This window comes from Carassius auratus, chromosome 28 (assembly GCF_003368295.1).
Source record: "Carassius auratus strain Wakin chromosome 28, ASM336829v1, whole genome shotgun sequence".
NCBI lineage: Eukaryota > Metazoa > Chordata > Actinopteri > Cypriniformes > Cyprinidae > Carassius > Carassius auratus.
The window spans coordinates 5,027,194-5,045,813 of NC_039270.1; the positions used below are offsets into that span (position 1 = coordinate 5,027,194).

The following is an 18,620-nucleotide window of genomic DNA, read 5'->3' on the forward strand; positions in this document are numbered from 1 at the left end:
AAAACCATGGGTTACTACAGTTTTACTATAATAAAACCATGGTTATTTTTCGTAAGGGTCATTACATTTTGCACATCCACCCCAAAAAATATATAAACGTAAACAAAATTACAAAATACATGGATAATATAGATAATATAGAATTTACATTAATGCATTAACTAACAAGAATTAACAGTGAACAATACATTGATTACACAATTGGTTAATCTTTGTTAATGTCAATAAAACTAGGGTGGTTCATTGTTCATGTTAGTTCACAGTACATGAACGTTTACAAAAACAACTTGAGATTTTAATAATGCATAAGTAAACGCTCAAATTAACATGAACCAAGATAAATCAATGCTGTGGAAATATTGTTCATTATTATTTATTTATACATGTAATTAACTAATGTCAACTAATGAACCTCATTGAAGAATGACCGCAGATGAGGCATTAAGTGTGTGGCACTACGACCAACTTAACATTTTACAAGATTAATGTAGCAATGGGTTTGCTCGGTTTTAATCATGTAACGGTTAATAGATTTGAGCAAAGAAATAAAGTGCCATATTGATTGCAAATACAAAAACAAGACGAGTAAAGAAAATGTGGTACTTATTAAATACATTTTTATTTAGATGTACTCTATGAACAGAGAAAACCCGCTGTTAACAGGTTAATATAACATTTCTCAGTCTAGGACTAGTAAAATAATGGCAATATACTATGATGAACACAGCTCTCCTCAGAGTGGCAGCATCATCTTCTTGTATGACAGGTGTTAAGGCACAATACTGCCACCTGGGAGCTAAACCAGGTAGTGGTGCTGGAGTATTTACATGTGGCGAATACTGGTATATCGTCACGCACACCAAATTAACACGATATCGATAATCATTACTTTGAATATCACGTTTGTCTCCCAAACCGGTATGTCGCAACAACCCTACCATGAAACATTTTAAATCTAGCCTCTTTTACTTAGTTTATTTTCACAAACACACCAAGCTTTACTTCAATTCTAAATCCAAAATAAGCTTTTGACCTGTAACACAGGTTATGCTATTCCTAGGTTTATTAGTACAACGGTTTAAGAATCAACGTCTTTTAGAAACATGCTGTCTTGAACATATTGCCTCAGCAGAATCACAAGAGCTTATGGAAGTGTCACTTGCGCCCTACAAACTGTTTTCAGCCATAATGAAATGTGTCTAGAGCATCAAATCAGCATAATACAATGATTTTAGACCGGAGTAATGGCTGCAGACTATTCAGCTTTGGCAAGAATAAATTTAATACACACACCAAAAAAAATAAAAAAAATCATGATTTTCTCATGCAATTATTATCCAGTACTCAGGGAGAGAAACTTACAGCACTGATGCCAGAGAGCATTTATGTGAGAAAACGGCCAAGTGATACGAAACACCAACTCTTCAAACCAAGCAATTATTTATTTTAGGAGGTTGTAGTAGTGGTAGAGACAGAAAATCTTTCTAAACTGAGCAATCAGGGAAAACATGCCATTTGAATAAAAGCACTAGAAAAGATCTCCAGAAAGTATTATGCAAAATTCCCAGGAACATCTCCCTGACCTCAACATTGACCTTGGCCACATCGCCGACAATTCCCTTGACCGCTTCCCTGTCCTGCACAGCTTCCCTGACCCTGTCAAGCGCCCTGACCAGCTCCGCTTCCCTGTCCAGCACCCTGTCCAAAGCCGCTTCCTTGACCAGCTCCGCTTCCCTGTCCAGCACCCTGTCCATAGCCGCTTCCTTGACCAGCTCCGCTTCCCTGTCCATAGCCGCTGCCCTGTCCAGCACCCTGTCCATAGCCGCTGCCCTGTCCATAGCCGCTGCCCTGTCCATAGCCGCTGCCCTGTCCAGCACCCTGTCCATAGCCGCTGCCCTGTCCAGCTCCGCTTCCCTGTCCATAGCCGCTGCCCTGTCCAGCTCCGCTTCCCTGTCCATAGCCGCTTCCCTGTCCAGCTCCGCTGCCCTGTCCATAGCCGCTGCCCTGTCCAGCACCCTGTCCATAGCCGCTGCCCTGTCCAGCTCCGCTTCCCTGTCCATAGCCGCTGCCCTGTCCAGCTCCGCTGCCCTGTCCATAGCCGCTGCCCTGTCCATAGCCGCTGCCCTGTCCAGCACCATGTCCAGCTCCGCTTCCCTGTCCAGCTCCGCTGCCCTGTCCATAGCCGCTGCCCTGTCCATAGCCGCTGCCCTGTCCATAGCCGCTGCCCTGTCCAGCACCCTGTCCATAGCCGCTTCCCTGTCCAGCTCCACTTCCCTGTCCATAGCCGCTGCCCTGTCCAGCACCCTGTCCATAGCCGCTTCCCTGTCCAGCTCCACTTCCCTGTCCATAGCCGCTGCCCTGTCCAGCACCCTGTCCATAGCCGCTTCCCTGTCCAGCTCCACTTCCCTGTCCTGCGCCGCTTCCCTGGCCCTGTCCGGCTCCCTGACCGGCTCCGCTTCCCTGACCGGCTCCGCTTCCCTGACCGGCTCCGCTTCCCTGACCCTGTCCTGCACCCTGACCGGCTCCGCTTCCCTGACCCTGTCCTGAGCCCTGACCGGCTCCGCTTCCCTGTCCTGCGCCACTTCCCTGACCCTGTCCTGCGCCCTGACCGGCTCCGCTTCCCTGTCCTGCGCCACTTCCCTGTCCATAGCCGCTGCCCTGTCCAGCACCCTGTCCATAGCCGCTGCCCTGTCCAGCACCCTGTCCATAGCCGCTTCCCTGTCCAGCTCCACTTCCCTGTCCATAGCAGCTGCCCTGTCCGGCGCCCTGACCAGCTCCGCTTCCCTGACCCTGTCCGGCTCCCTGACCAGCGCCGCTTCCCTGTCCTGCGCCGCTTCCCTGTCCTGCGCCGCTTCCCTGGCCCTGTCCGGCTCCCTGACCGGCTCCGCTTCCCTGACCGGCTCCGCTTCCCTGACCGGCTCCGCTTCCCTGACCGGCTCCGCTTCCCTGACCCTGTCCTGAGCCCTGACCGGCTCCGCTTCCCTGTCCTGCGCCACTTCCCTGACCCTGTCCTGCGCCCTGACCGGCTCCGCTTCCCTGACCGGCTCCGCTTCCCTGACCCTGTCCTGCACCCTGACCGGCTCCGCTTCCCTGACCCTGTCCTGAGCCCTGACCGGCTCCGCTTCCCTGTCCTGCGCCACTTCCCTGACCCTGTCCTGCGCCCTGACCGGCTCCGCTTCCCTGTCCTGCGCCACTTCCCTGTCCGGCTCCCTGACCAGCTCCGCTTCCCTGTCCTGCGCCACTTCCCTGTCCGGCTCCCTGACCAGCTCCGCTTCCCTGTCCTGCGCCACTTCCCTGTCCGGCTCCCTGACCAGCTCCGCTTCCCTGTCCTGCGCCACTTCCCTGACCCTGTCCTGCGCCCTGACCGGCTCCGCTTCCCTGTCCTGCGCCACTTCCCTGTCCGGCTCCCTGACCAGCTCCGCTTCCCTGACCCTGTCCGGCTCCCTGACCAGCTCCGCTTCCCTGGCCCTGTCCGGCTCCCTGACCAGCTCCGCTTCCCTGACCTGCACCCTGTCCGGCGCCCTGACCAGCTCCGCTTCCCTGGCCCTGTCCGCTTCCCTGTCCAGCTCCACTACCCTGTCCATAGCCGCTGCCCTGACCTGCGCCCTGTCCATAGCCGCTGCCCTGTCCGGCGCCCTGACCAGCTCCGCTTCCCTGACCCTGTCCGGCTCCCTGACCAGCTCCGCTTCCCTGTCCAGCGCCACTTCCCTGTCCGGCTCCCTGACCAGCTCCGCTTCCCTGACCCTGTCCGGCTCCCTGACCAGCTCCACCTCCCTGGCCGGCTCCGCTTCCCTGACCTGCACCCTGTCCGGCGCCCTGACCAGCTCCGCTTCCCTGGCCCTGTCCGGCTCCCTGACCAGCTACGCTTCCCTGACCCGCTCCGCTTCCCTGTCCGGCGCCCTGACCCGCTCCGCTTCCCTGTCCGGCGCCCTGACCCGCTCCGCTTCCCTGACCCTGACCTGCTCCGCTTCCCTGACCTTGACCTGCTCCGCTTCCCTGACCGGCTCCCTGACCAGCCCCGCTTCCCTGTCCGGCGCCCTGACCAGCCCCGCTTCCCTGTCCTGCACCCTGACCAGCTCCGCTTCCCTGTCCTGCACCCTGACCAGCTCCGCTTCCCTGGCAACTTGCTTGACCTCTTCCCTGACCACGTGGTTCACTGCATGCAAAGCCACCGGTGGTTGGGCAACATTTCTGCATGGCAGGACACTGGCCATCACGGAAACAGCTTTTAGCACACAGTGGAATCATCTCCGGTACGGGACACTGACCCGGCTTCACTGCGTGAACACAGATAGTCAGCTTTAGTTTGTGCATATAGACCAGGAATCCTCAAATCTGGACCTCGAGATCCACATTACTGCAGAGTTCAGGTCCAACCCTAATCAAACACACTTGGGCATGCTAATCGGTGCCAATCAATGTCTTTGGGATCATTAGAAAAATCACAGGCAGGCGACTTTGATAAGGTTTGGAGCTAACTTCTGCAGTGCATTGGACCTCCAGGGCAAGATTTGAGGAACCCTGATATAGACAGTATGCCACTTCGTTATAAAACAAAACATTCAAAGCATGAATAACAAGTTTTAGCTAAAGAAAGAATTCTATTCCAAGTCAGTGGTTCTCAATTTTATAGTCCTTGGGGTTCCCTCGCTTTGCACATTTTGCAGGTCTCCTTTAACACACCTGATTGAGATCAACTTGTTGGTCCAGTTCATGGCTCTCTCTCCTGACAAGCTGATGTTCAGGAGTGTTAAATAAGGGGGACATACAAAGTGTGCAAAGCAGGGGGTCTCCAGTACTGGAATTGAGGACCACCGTTCAAAGTATTATTCGGCTTTATTTTGTAAAGCCATCCTGTCCTTAAAACCATCCTAAGGGATGAATTCAAACCGACTTTAGAGGAGAACAACAAAAGGCAAAGTCTCTTAGAACGTACATGGAATTCATTGGGTTACTACTGTGTGTGTTTTCAGCCTTAGCATCCATTATTAACTGAAACTCACTGAAAACAGGCAGCACGCAAACAGTCCCACAGTCAAATTGACAGCATTTGTGCCCTCCAGGGCAGTCTTCATCAGAGGAACATCCTCGATGGAACGGCACGACCGTCAGCCTCGCCGGACAGAAACCATCCACTAGAGAATTCAAGTGGATCATTAGGAGAGGCCAGGGAGTGCGGTTTCAGCAATTTTAAATCTGGGGTTTCGGAATGGGTCTCAAACCGAAATACAAATTTTATACATAGTTGTCTGCTTCAAATCAAAGGGGTTTGAAAACCTAATAATTCATAAACCGTGTTAATTACTTCCAAAGACTGGGAGTCACTTATTTCCGCATTTCTTCAGGGTGTGTAATGAAATCAACAGATCTTTTCACCTGTGGTTCGTCTTTGAATAGCGTGGGCTATGCTCAAGTATCCGAACAGACACGAAAAAACAGCAATCAACGAGAAATACACTCGAGCTGTCATCCTCCCAGCCTGTGAGCAAACCGCACAAAACTAAGACAAATACGTGTTGCTGCAATATCAACCTCTGTAAAATCGAATTTTAAAGATTCAAGAACAGGTCAATTCCAACCCCAATCAAACTCACCTGCCTGTAGCTTTCCAGTGATCTGAAATGCCTTGATTAGCTAGTTCAGGTGTGTTTGATTGGGGTTGGACCAGCTGAATGCTGCGTTCTAGCCATGTCATAAATTAAGCTAGCCTAATTAGGAGAGGATGGTGCATTTCTATGGCGACACTATCAACTGCAAAATGAATATGCAGTGGTCAGGTGCTACAGCGATCATGTTGTGGTACCAGTAGGTGTGTTTGAAAATTACCCAGAACAAAACTTACAACAGTAATGTACAAGAGTGTGCAAACCATTTATTCAGTAATCAACAACTGTATATTCGTAAAAGTTACAAGTCTTGTTTGCTTTATTATTAACATTGTTCTCCAAACTGGTGCAGTAGTCCTCAAGTCTCCTGAAGAAAATGGATGAAATTTGGCTTGGACCCTGACCTTGTAGGTGTAATTTTCCCCAAATAATAAAAAAAGATGTACAAGAAAAGTTATTACATTCATTTGAACACATACGTATCAAAACGATTTAACTTGAATGTAATATGTATTCCTTTTCCCTCTACGAAAATTAACCATGGTTTTACTACAAATAAAACCAAAAAACCATGGTTACTATAGTTAAACCATGGTAACCACAAAATAACCACGGTTTTGCTATATTAACCATAGTTTAACCATGGTATTTGTAGTAAATCTGTGGTTATACAAATGGTGGTCAACACACCAAAAAACCATGGGTTACTACAGTTTTACTATAATAAAACCATGGTTATTTTTCGTAAGGGTCATTACATTTTGCACATCCACCCCAAAAAATATATAAACGTAAACAAAATTACAAAATACATGGATAATATAGATAATATAGAATTTACATTAATGCATTAACTAACAAGAATTAACAGTGAACAATACATTGATTACACAATTGGTTAATCTTTGTTAATGTCAATAAAACTAGGGTGGTTCATTGTTCATGTTAGTTCACAGTACATGAACGTTTACAAAAACAACTTGAGATTTTAATAATGCATAAGTAAACGCTCAAATTAACATGAACCAAGATAAATCAATGCTGTGGAAATATTGTTCATTATTATTTATTTATACATGTAATTAACTAATGTCAACTAATGAACCTCATTGAAGAATGACCGCAGATGAGGCATTAAGTGTGTGGCACTACGACCAACTTAACATTTTACAAGATTAATGTAGCAATGGGTTTGCTCGGTTTTAATCATGTAACGGTTAATAGATTTGAGCAAAGAAATAAAGTGCCATATTGATTGCAAATACAAAAACAAGACGAGTAAAGAAAATGTGGTACTTATTAAATACATTTTTATTTAGATGTACTCTATGAACAGAGAAAACCCGCTGTTAACAGGTTAATATAACATTTCTCAGTCTAGGACTAGTAAAATAATGGCAATATACTATGATGAACACAGCTCTCCTCAGAGTGGCAGCATCATCTTCTTGTATGACAGGTGTTAAGGCACAATACTGCCACCTGGGAGCTAAACCAGGTAGTGGTGCTGGAGTATTTACATGTGGCGAATACTGGTATATCGTCACGCACACCAAATTAACACGCTATCGATAATCATTACTTTGAATATCACGTTTGTCTCCCAAACCGGTATGTCGCAACAACCCTACCATGAAACATTTTAAATCTAGCCTCTTTTACTTAGTTTATTTTCACAAACACACCAAGCTTTACTTCAATTCTAAATCCAAAATAAGCTTTTGACCTGTAACACAGGTTATGCTATTCCTAGGTTTATTAGTACAACGGTTTAAGAATCAACGTCTTTTAGAAACATGCTGTCTTGAACATATTGCCTCAGCAGAATCACAAGAGCTTATGGAAGTGTCACTTGCGCCCTACAAACTGTTTTCAGCCATAATGAAATGTGTCTAGAGCATCAAATCAGCATAATACAATGATTTTAGACCGGAGTAATGGCTGCAGACTATTCAGCTTTGGCAAGAATAAATTTAATACACACACCAAAAAAAAAAAAAAAATCATGATTTTCTCATGCAATTATTATCCAGTACTCAGGGAGAGAAACTTACAGCACTGATGCCAGAGAGCATTTATGTGAGAAAACGGCCAAGTGATACGAAACACCAACTCTTCAAACCAAGCAATTATTTATTTTAGGAGGTTGTAGTAGTGGTAGAGACAGAAAATCTTTCTAAACTGAGCAATCAGGGAAAACATGCCATTTGAATAAAAGCACTAGAAAAGATCTCCAGAAAGTATTATGCAAAATTCCCAGGAACATCTCCCTGACCTCAACATTGACCTTGGCCACATCGCCGACAATTCCCTTGACCGCTTCCCTGTCCTGCACAGCTTCCCTGACCCTGTCAAGCGCCCTGACCAGCTCCGCTTCCCTGTCCAGCACCCTGTCCATAGCCGCTTCCTTGACCAGCTCCGCTTCCCTGTCCAGCACCCTGTCCATAGCCGCTTCCTTGACCAGCTCCGCTTCCCTGTCCATAGCCGCTGCCCTGTCCAGCACCCTGTCCATAGCCGCTGCCCTGTCCATAGCCGCTGCCCTGTCCATAGCCGCTGCCCTGTCCATAGCCGCTGCCCTGTCCAGCACCCTGTCCATAGCCGCTGCCCTGTCCAGCCCGCTTCCCTGTCCATAGCCGCTTCCCTGTCCAGCCGCTGCCCTGTCCATAGCCGCTGCCCTGTCCATAGCCGCTGCCCTGTCCAGCACCCTGTCCATAGCCGCTGCCCTGTCCAGCACCCTGTCCATAGCCGCTGCCCTGTCCAGCTCCGCTTCCCTGTCCATAGCCGCTGCCCTGTCCAGCTCCGCTGCCCTGTCCATAGCCGCTGCCCTGTCCATAGCCGCTGCCCTGTCCAGCACCATGTCCAGCTCCGCTTCCCTGTCCAGCTCCGCTGCCCTGTCCATAGCCGCTGCCCTGTCCATAGCCGCTGCCCTGTCCATAGCCGCTGCCCTGTCCAGCACCCTGTCCATAGCCGCTTCCCTGTCCAGCTCCACTTCCCTGTCCATAGCCGCTGCCCTGTCCAGCACCCTGTCCATAGCCGCTTCCCTGTCCAGCTCCACTTCCCTGTCCATAGCCGCTGCCCTGTCCGGCGCCCTGACCAGCGCCGCTTCCCTGACCCTGTCCGGCTCCCTGACCAGCGCCGCTTCCCTGTCCTGCGCCGCTTCCCTGTCCTGCGCCGCTTCCCTGTCCTGCGCCGCTTCCCTGGCCCTGTCCGGCTCCCTGACCGGCTCCGCTTCCCTGACCGGCTCCGCTTCCCTGACCGGCTCCGCTTCCCTGACCCTGTCCTGCACCCTGACCGGCTCCGCTTCCCTGACCCTGTCCTGAGCCCTGACCGGCTCCGCTTCCCTGTCCTGCGCCACTTCCCTGACCCTGTCCTGCGCCCTGACCGGCTCCGCTTCCCTGTCCTGCGCCACTTCCCTGTCCATAGCCGCTGCCCTGTCCAGCACCCTGTCCATAGCCGCTGCCCTGTCCAGCACCCTGTCCATAGCCGCTTCCCTGTCCAGCTCCACTTCCCTGTCCATAGCCGCTGCCCTGTCCGGCGCCCTGACCAGCTCCGCTTCCCTGACCCTGTCCGGCTCCCTGACCAGCGCCGCTTCCCTGTCCTGCGCCGCTTCCCTGTCCTGCGCCGCTTCCCTGGCCCTGTCCGGCTCCCTGACCGGCTCCGCTTCCCTGACCGGCTCCGCTTCCCTGACCGGCTCCGCTTCCCTGACCCTGTCCTGCACCCTGACCGGCTCCGCTTCCCTGACCCTGTCCTGAGCCCTGACCGGCTCCGCTTCCCTGTCCTGCGCCACTTCCCTGACCCTGTCCTGCGCCCTGACCGGCTCCGCTTCCCTGACCGGCTCCGCTTCCCTGACCCTGTCCTGCACCCTGACCGGCTCCGCTTCCCTGACCCTGTCCTGAGCCCTGACCGGCTCCGCTTCCCTGTCCTGCGCCACTTCCCTGACCCTGTCCTGCGCCCTGACCGGCTCCGCTTCCCTGTCCTGCGCCACTTCCCTGTCCGGCTCCCTGACCAGCTCCGCTTCCCTGTCCTGCGCCACTTCCCTGTCCGGCTCCCTGACCAGCTCCGCTTCCCTGTCCTGCGCCACTTCCCTGTCCGGCTCCCTGACCAGCTCCGCTTCCCTGTCCTGCGCCACTTCCCTGACCCTGTCCTGCGCCCTGACCGGCTCCGCTTCCCTGTCCTGCGCCACTTCCCTGTCCGGCTCCCTGACCAGCTCCGCTTCCCTGACCCTGTCCGGCTCCCTGACCAGCTCCGCTTCCCTGGCCCTGTCCGGCTCCCTGACCAGCTCCGCTTCCCTGACCTGCACCCTGTCCGGCGCCCTGACCAGCTCCGCTTCCCTGGCCCTGTCCGCTTCCCTGTCCAGCTCCACTACCCTGTCCATAGCCGCTGCCCTGACCTGCGCCCTGTCCATAGCCGCTGCCCTGTCCGGCGCCCTGACCAGCTCCGCTTCCCTGACCCTGTCCGGCTCCCTGACCAGCTCCGCTTCCCTGTCCAGCGCCACTTCCCTGTCCGGCTCCCTGACCAGCTCCGCTTCCCTGACCCTGTCCGGCTCCCTGACCAGCTCCACTTCCCTGGCCGGCTCCGCTTCCCTGACCTGCACCCTGTCCGGCGCCCTGACCAGCTCCGCTTCCCTGGCCCTGTCCGGCTCCCTGACCAGCTCCGCTTCCCTGACCCGCTCCGCTTCCCTGTCCGGCGCCCTGACCCGCTCCGCTTCCCTGTCCGGCGCCCTGACCCGCTCCGCTTCCCTGACCCTGACCTGCTCCGCTTCCCTGACCTTGACCTGCTCCGCTTCCCTGACCGGCTCCCTGACCAGCCCCGCTTCCCTGTCCGGCGCCCTGACCAGCCCCGCTTCCCTGTCCTGCACCCTGACCAGCTCCGCTTCCCTGTCCTGCACCCTGACCAGCTCCGCTTCCCTGGCAACTTGCTTGACCTCTTCCCTGACCACGTGGTTCACTGCATGCAAAGCCACCGGTGGTTGGGCAACATTTCTGCATGGCAGGACACTGGCCATCACGGAAACAGCTTTTAGCACACAGTGGAATCATCTCCGGTACGGGACACTGACCCGGCTTCACTGCGTGAACACAGATAGTCAGCTTTAGTTTGTGCATATAGACCAGGAATCCTCAAATCTGGACCTCGAGATCCACATTACTGCAGAGTTCAGGTCCAACCCTAATCAAACACACTTGGGCATGCTAATCGGTGCCAATCAATGTCTTTGGGATCATTAGAAAAATCACAGGCAGGCGACTTTGATAAGGTTTGGAGCTAACTTCTGCAGTGCATTGGACCTCCAGGGCAAGATTTGAGGAACCCTGATATAGACAGTATGCCACTTCGTTATACAACAAAACATTCAAAGCATGAATAACAAGTTTTAGCTAAAGAAAGAATTCTATTCCAAGTCAGTGGTTCTCAATTTTATAGTCCTTGGGGTTCCCTCGCTTTGCACATTTTGCAGGTCTCCTTTAACACACCTGATTGAGATCAACTTGTTGGTCCAGTTCATGGCTCTCTCTCCTGACAAGCTGATGTTCAGGAGTGTTAAATAAGGGGGACATACAAAGTGTGCAAAGCAGGGGGTCTCCAGTACTGGAATTGAGGACCACCGTTCAAAGTATTATTCGGCTTTATTTTGTAAAGCCATCCTGTCCTTAAAACCATCCTAAGGGATGAATTCAAACCGACTTTAGAGGAGAACAACAAAAGGCAAAGTCTCTTAGAACGTACATGGAATTCATTGGGTTACTACTGTGTGTGTTTTCAGCCTTAGCATCCATTATTAACTGAAACTCACTGAAAACAGGCAGCACGCAAACAGTCCCACAGTCAAATTGACAGCATTTGTGCCCTCCAGGGCAGTCTTCATCAGAGGAACATCCTCGATGGAACGGCACGACCGTCAGCCTCGCCGGACAGAAACCATCCACTAGAGAATTCAAGTGGATCATTAGGAGAGGCCAGGGAGTGCGGTTTCAGCAATTTTAAATCTGGGGTTTCGGAATGGGTCTCAAACCGAAATACAAATTTTATACATAGTTGTCTGCTTCAAATCAAAGGGGTTTGAAAACCTAATAATTCATAAACCGTGTTAATTACTTCCAAAGACTGGGAGTCACTTATTTCCGCATTTCTTCAGGGTGTGTAATGAAATCAACAGATCTTTTCACCTGTGGTTCGTCTTTGAATAGCGTGGGCTATGCTCAAGTATCCGAACAGACACGAAAAAACAGCAATCAACGAGAAATACACTCGAGCTGTCATCCTCCCAGCCTGTGAGCAAACCGCACAAAACTAAGACAAATACGTGTTGCTGCAATATCAACCTCTGTAAAATCGAATTTTAAAGATTCAAGAACAGGTCAATTCCAACCCCAATCAAACTCACCTGCCTGTAGCTTTCCAGTGATCTGAAATGCCTTGATTAGCTAGTTCAGGTGTGTTTGATTGGGGTTGGACCAGCTGAATGCTGCGTTCTAGCCATGTCATAAATTAAGCTAGCCTAATTAGGAGAGGATGGTGCATTTCTATGGCGACACTATCAACTGCAAAATGAATATGCAGTGGTCAGGTGCTACAGCGATCATGTTGTGGTACCAGTAGGTGTGTTTGAAAATTACCCAGAACAAAACTTACAACAGTAATGTACAAGAGTGTGCAAACCATTTATTCAGTAATCAACAACTGTATATTCGTAAAAGTTACAAGTCTTGTTTGCTTTATTATTAACATTGTTCTCCAAACTGGTGCAGTAGTCCTCAAGTCTCCTGAAGAAAATGGATGAAATTTGGCTTGGACCCTGACCTTGTAGGTGTAATTTTCCCCAAATAATAAAAAAAGATGTACAAGAAAAGTTATTACATTCATTTGAACACATACGTATCAAAACGATTTAACTTGAATGTAATATGTATTCCTTTTCCCTCTACGAAAATTAACCATGGTTTTACTACAAATAAAACCAAAAAACCATGGTTACTATAGTTAAACCATGGTAACCACAAAATAACCACGGTTTTTGCTATATTAACCATAGTTTAACCATGGTATTTGTAGTAAATCTGTGGTTATACAAATGGTGGTCAACACACCAAAAAACCATGGGTTACTACAGTTTTACTATAATAAAACCATGGTTATTTTTCGTAAGGGTCATTACATTTTGCACATCCACCCCAAAAAATATATAAACGTAAACAAAATTACAAAATACATGGATAATATAGATAATATAGAATTTACATTAATGCATTAACTAACAAGAATTAACAGTGAACAATACATTGATTACACAATTGGTTAATCTTTGTTAATGTCAATAAAACTAGGGTGGTTCATTGTTCATGTTAGTTCACAGTACATGAACGTTTACAAAAACAACTTGAGATTTTAATAATGCATAAGTAAACGCTCAAATTAACATGAACCAAGATAAATCAATGCTGTGGAAATATTGTTCATTATTATTTATTTATACATGTAATTAACTAATGTCAACTAATGAACCTCATTGAAGAATGACCGCAGATGAGGCATTAAGTGTGTGGCACTACGACCAACTTAACATTTTACAAGATTAATGTAGCAATGGGTTTGCTCGGTTTTAATCATGTAACGGTTAATAGATTTGAGCAAAGAAATAAAGTGCCATATTGATTGCAAATACAAAAACAAGACGAGTAAAGAAAATGTGGTACTTATTAAATACATTTTTATTTAGATGTACTCTATGAACAGAGAAAACCCGCTGTTAACAGGTTAATATAACATTTCTCAGTCTAGGACTAGTAAAATAATGGCAATATACTATGATGAACACAGCTCTCCTCAGAGTGGCAGCATCATCTTCTTGTATGACAGGTGTTAAGGCACAATACTGCCACCTGGGAGCTAAGCCAGGTAGTGGTGTTGGAGTATTTACATGTGGCGAATACTGGTATATCGTCACGCACACCAAATTAACACGCTATCGATAATCATTACTTTGAATATCACGTTTGTCTCCCAAACCGGTATGTCGCAACAACCTTACCATGAAACATTTTAAATCTAGCCTCTTTTACTTAGTTTATTTTCAACAAACACACCAAGCTTTACTTCAATTCTAAATCCAAAATAAGCTTTTGACCTGTAACACAGGTTATGCTATTCCTAGGTTTATTAGTACAACGGTTTAAGAATCAACGTCTTTTAGAAACATGCTGTCTTGAACATATTGCCTCAACAGAATCACAAGAGCTTATGGAAGTGTCACTTGCGCCCTACAAACTGTTTTCAGCCATAATGAAATGTGTCTAGAGCATCAAATCAGCATAATACAATGATTTTAGACCGGAGTAATGGCTGCAGACTATTCAGCTTTGGCAAGAATAAATTTAATACACACACCAAAAAAAAAAAAAAAAAAAAAAAAATCATGATTTTCTCATGCAATTATTATCCAGTACTCAGGGAGAGAAACTTACAGCACTGATGCCAGAGAGCATTTATGTGAGAAAACGGCCAAGTGATACGAAACACCAACTCTTCAAACCAAGCAATTATTTATTTTAGGAGGTTGTAGTAGTGGTAGAGACAGAAAATCTTTCTAAACTGAGCAATCAGGGAAAACATGCCATTTGAATAAAAGCACTAGAAAAGATCTCCAGAAAGTATTATGCAAAATTCCCAGGAACATCTCCCTGACCTCAACATTGACCTTGGCCACATCGCCGACAATTCCCTTGACCGCTTCCCTGTCCTGCACAGCTTCCCTGACCCTGTCAAGCGCCCTGACCAGCTCCGCTTCCCTGTCCAGCACCCTGTCCATAGCCGCTTCCTTGACCAGCTCCGCTTCCCTGTCCAGCACCCTGTCCATAGCCGCTTCCTTGACCAGCTCCACTTCCCTGTCCATAGCCGCTGCCCTGTCCAGCACCCTGTCCATAGCCGCTGCCCTGTCCATAGCCGCTGCCCTGTCCAGCACCCTGTCCATAGCCGCTTCCCTGTCCAGCTCCACTTCCCTGTCCATAGCCGCTGCCCTGTCCATAGCCGCTGCCCTGTCCATAGCCGCTGCCCTGTCCATAGCCGCTGCCCTGTCCATAGCCGCTGCCCTGTCCAGCACCATGTCCAGCTCCGCTTCCCTGTCCAGCTCCGCTGCCCTGTCCATAGCCGCTGCCCTGTCCATAGCCGCTGCCCTGTCCAACACCCTGTCCATAGCCGCTTCCCTGTCCAGCTCCACTTCCCTGTCCATAGCCAGCTGCCCTGTCCGGCGCCGCCCCTGACCAGCTCCCGCTTTCCCTGACCCTGTCCGGCTCCCTGACCAGCTTCCAGCTTCCCTTGTCCTGTGGCCGCTTCCCTGACCAGCTCCGCTTCCCTGTCTGCCGCGCTTCCCTGTCCTGCGCCGCTTCCCTGACCAGCTCCGTTTCCCTGGCCCTGTCGCTCCGCTTCCCTGACGCCTGCAGCCCTGACCGGCTCCGCTTCCCTGTCCCTGTCCTGAGCCCTGACCGGCTCCGCTTCCCTGTCCTGCGCCACTTCCCTGACCCTGTCCTGCGCCTGACCGGCTCCGCTTCCCTGTCCTGCGCCACTTCCCTGTCCGCCTCCCTGACCAGCTCCGCTTCCCTGTCCTGCGCTGCACCCTGACCGGCTCCGCTTCCCTGACCCTGTCCTGAGCCCTGACCGGCTCCGCTTCCCTGTCCTGCGCCACTTCCCTGACCCTGTCCTGCGCCCTGACCCTGGCCCTGTCCGGCTCCCTGACCGGCTCCGCTTCCCTGACCGGCTCCGCTTCCCTGACCGGCTCCGCTTCCCTGACCCTGTCCTGCACCCTGACGGCTCCGCTTCCCTGACCCTGTCCTGAGCCCTGACCGGCTCCGCTTCCCTGTCCTGCGCCACTTCCCTGACCCTGTCCTGCGCCCTGACCGGCTCCGCTTCCCTGACCGGCTCCGCTTCCCTGACCCTCCCTGTCCCTGAGCCCTGACGGCTCCGCTTCCCTGTCCTGCGCCACTTCCCTGACCCTGTCCTGCGCCCTGACCGGCTCCGCTTCCCTGTCCTGCGCCACTTCCCTGTCCGGCTCCCTGACCAGCTCCGCTTCCCTGTCCTGCGCCACTTCCCTGTCCGGCTCCCTGACCAGCTCCGCTTCCCTGTCCTGCGCCACTTCCCTGACCCTGTCCTGCGCCCTGACCGGCTCCGCTTCCCTGTCCTGCGCCACTTCCCTGTCCGGCTCCCCTGACCAGCTCCGCTTTCCCTGACCCTGTCCGGCTCCCTGACCAGCTCCGCTTCCCCTGGCCCTGTCCGGCTCCCTGACCAGCTCCGCTTCCCTGACCTGCACCCTGTCCGGCGCCCTGACCAGCTCCGCTTCCCTGGCCCTGTCCGCTTCCCTGTCCAGCTCCACTACCCTGTTCATAGCCGCTGCCCTGACCTGCGCCCTGTCCATAGCCGCTGCCCTGTCCTGCGCCCTGACCAGCTCCGCTTCCCTGACCCTGTCCGGCTCCCTGACCAGCTCCGCTTCCCTGTCCAGCGCCACTTCCCTGTCCGGCTCCCTGACCAGCTCCGCTTCCCTGACCCTGTCCGGCTCCCTGACCAGCTCCGCTTCCCTGGCCGGCTCCGCTTCCCTGACCTGCACCCTGTCCGGCGCCCTGACCAGCTCCGCTTCCCTGGCCCTGTCCGGCTCCCTGACCAGCTCCGCTTCCCTGGCCGGCTCCGCTTCCCTGTCCGGCGCCCTGACCCGCTCCGCTTCCCTGTCCGGCGCCCTGACCCGCTCCGCTTCCCTGACCCTGACCTGCTCCGCTTCCCTGACCCTGACCTGCTCCGCTTCCCTGACCGGCTCCCTGACCAGCCCCGCTTCCCTGTCCGGCGCCCTGACCAGCCCCGCTTCCCTGTCCTGCACCCTGACCAGCTCCGCTTCCCTGTCCTGCACCCTGACCAGCTCCGCTTCCCTGGCAACTTGCTTGATCTCTTCCCTGACCACGTGGTTCACTGCATGCAAAGCCACCGGTGGTTGGGCAACATTTCTGCGTGGCAGGACACTGGCCATCACGGAAACAGCTTTTTAGCACACAGTGGAATCATCTCCGGTACGGGACACTGACCCGGCTTCACTGCGTGAACACAGATAGTCAGCTTTAGTTTGTGCATATAGACCAGGAATCCTCAAATCTGGACCTCGAGATCCACATTACTGCAGAGTTAAGGTCCAACCCTAATCAAACACACTTGGGCATGCTAATCGGTGCCAATCAATGTCTTTGGGATCATTAGAAAAATCACAGGCAGGCGACTTTGATAAGGTTTGGAGCTAACTTCTGCAGTGCATTGGACCTCCAGGGCAAGATTTGAGGAACCCTGATATAGACAGTATGCCACTTCGTTATACAACAAAACATTCAAAGCATGAATAACAAGTTTTAGCTAAAGAAAGAATTCTATTCCAAGTCAGTGGTTCTCAATTTTATAGTCCTTGGGGCCCCCTCGCTTTGCACATTTTGCAGGTCTCCTTTATTTAACACACCTGATTGAGATCAACTTGTTGGTCCAGTTCATGGCTCTCTCTCCTGACAAGCTGATGTTCAGGAGTGTTAAATAAGGGGGACATACAAAGTGTGCAAAGCAGGGGGTCTCCAGTACTGGAATTGAGGACCACCGTTCAAAGTATTATTCGGCTTTATTTTGTAAAGCCATCCTGTCCTTAAAACCATCCTAAGGGATGAATTCAAACCGACTTTAGAGGAGAACAACAAAAGGCAAAGTCTCTTAGAACGTACATGGAATTCATTGGGTTACTAATGTGTGTGTTTTCAGCCTTAGCATCCATTATTAACTGAAACTCACTGAAAACAGGCAGCACGCAAACAGGCCCACAGTCAAATTGACAGCATTTGTGCCCTCCAGGGCAGTCTTCATCAGAGGAACATCCTCGATGGAACGGCACGACCGTCAGCCTCGCCGGACAGAAACCATCCACTAGAGAATTCAAGTGGATCATTAGGAGAGGCCAGGGAGTGCGGTTTCAGCAATTTTAAATCTGGGGTTTCGGAATGGGTCTCAAACCGAAATACAAATTTTATACATAGTTGTCTGCTTCAAATCAAAGGGGTTTGAAAACCTAATAATTCATAAACCGTGTTAATTACTTCCAAAGACTGGGAGTCACTTATTTCCGCATTTCTTCAGGGTGTGTAATGAAATCAACAGATCTTTTCACCTGTGGTTCGTCTTTGAATAGCGTGGGCTATGCTCAAGTATCCGAACAGACACGAAAAAACAGCAATCAACGAGAAATACACTCGAGCTGTCATCCTCCCAGCCTGTGAGCAAACCGCACAAAACTAAGACAAATACGTGTTGCTGCAATATCAACCTCTGTAAAATCGAATTTTAAAGATTCAAGAACAGGTCAATTCCAACCCCAATCAAACTCACCTGCCTGTAGCTTTCCAGTGATCTGAAATGCCTTGATTAGCTAGTTCAGGTGTGTTTGATTGGGGTTGGACCAGCTGAATGCTGCGTTCTAGCCATGTCATAAATTAAGCTAGCCTAATTAGGAGAGGATGGTGCATTTCTATGGCGACACTATCAACTGCAAAATGAATATGCAGTGGTCAGGTGCTACAGCGATCATGTTGTGGTACCAGTAGGTGTGTTTGAAAATTACCCAGAACAAAACTTACAACAGTAATGTACAAGAGTGTGCAAACCATTTATTCAGTAATCAACAACTGTATATTCGTAAAAGTTACAAGTCTTGTTTGCTTATTATTAACATTGTTCTCCAAACTGGTGCAGTAGTCCTCAAGTCTCCTGAAGAAAATGGATGAAATTTGGCTTGGACCCTGACCTTGTAGGTGTAATTTTCCCCAAATAATAAAAAAAGATGTACAAGAAAAGTTATTACATTCATTTGAACACATACGTATCAAAACGATTTAACTTGAATGTAATATGTATTCCTTTTCCCTCTACGAAAATTAACCATGGTTTTACTACAAATAAAACCAAAAAACCATGGTTACTATAGTTAAACCATGGTAACCACAAAATAACCAC

At 50.3% G+C, this 18,620-nt stretch overlaps 2 protein-coding genes and 1 long non-coding RNA gene across 3 annotated transcripts; all 3 read right to left on the minus strand.

Moving 5' to 3' along the window:
• Positions 1-2,031: 2,031 nt before the first annotated feature.
• On the minus strand, positions 2,032-4,314 carry LOC113046541 (fibroin heavy chain-like; the record flags this gene model as incomplete). The annotated part of the gene is made up of 4 exons (XM_026207353.1): positions 4,134-4,314; positions 3,495-3,983; positions 2,700-2,726; positions 2,032-2,411 (listed from the first exon to the last, which is right to left on the minus strand). Coding segments are annotated over exons 1-4 (1,077 nt in total), but the record flags the coding sequence as incomplete, so codon positions are not given.
• A 4,042-nt stretch (positions 4,315-8,356) lies between these two features.
• LOC113046542 (fibroin heavy chain-like) lies at positions 8,357-10,711 on the minus strand (the record flags this gene model as incomplete). Its single annotated transcript, XM_026207354.1, has 4 exons — positions 10,531-10,711; positions 9,973-10,380; positions 9,016-9,222; positions 8,357-8,655 (listed from the first exon to the last, which is right to left on the minus strand). Coding segments are annotated over exons 1-4 (1,095 nt in total), but the record flags the coding sequence as incomplete, so codon positions are not given.
• A 5,913-nt stretch (positions 10,712-16,624) lies between these two features.
• Positions 16,625-17,972, minus strand: LOC113047508 (uncharacterized). Its single transcript, XR_003276261.1, has 3 exons — positions 17,779-17,972; positions 17,406-17,537; positions 16,625-16,675 (listed from the first exon to the last, which is right to left on the minus strand). It is a non-coding gene; the product is annotated as an uncharacterized LOC113047508 (long non-coding RNA).
• Positions 17,973-18,620: the final 648 nt, after the last annotated feature.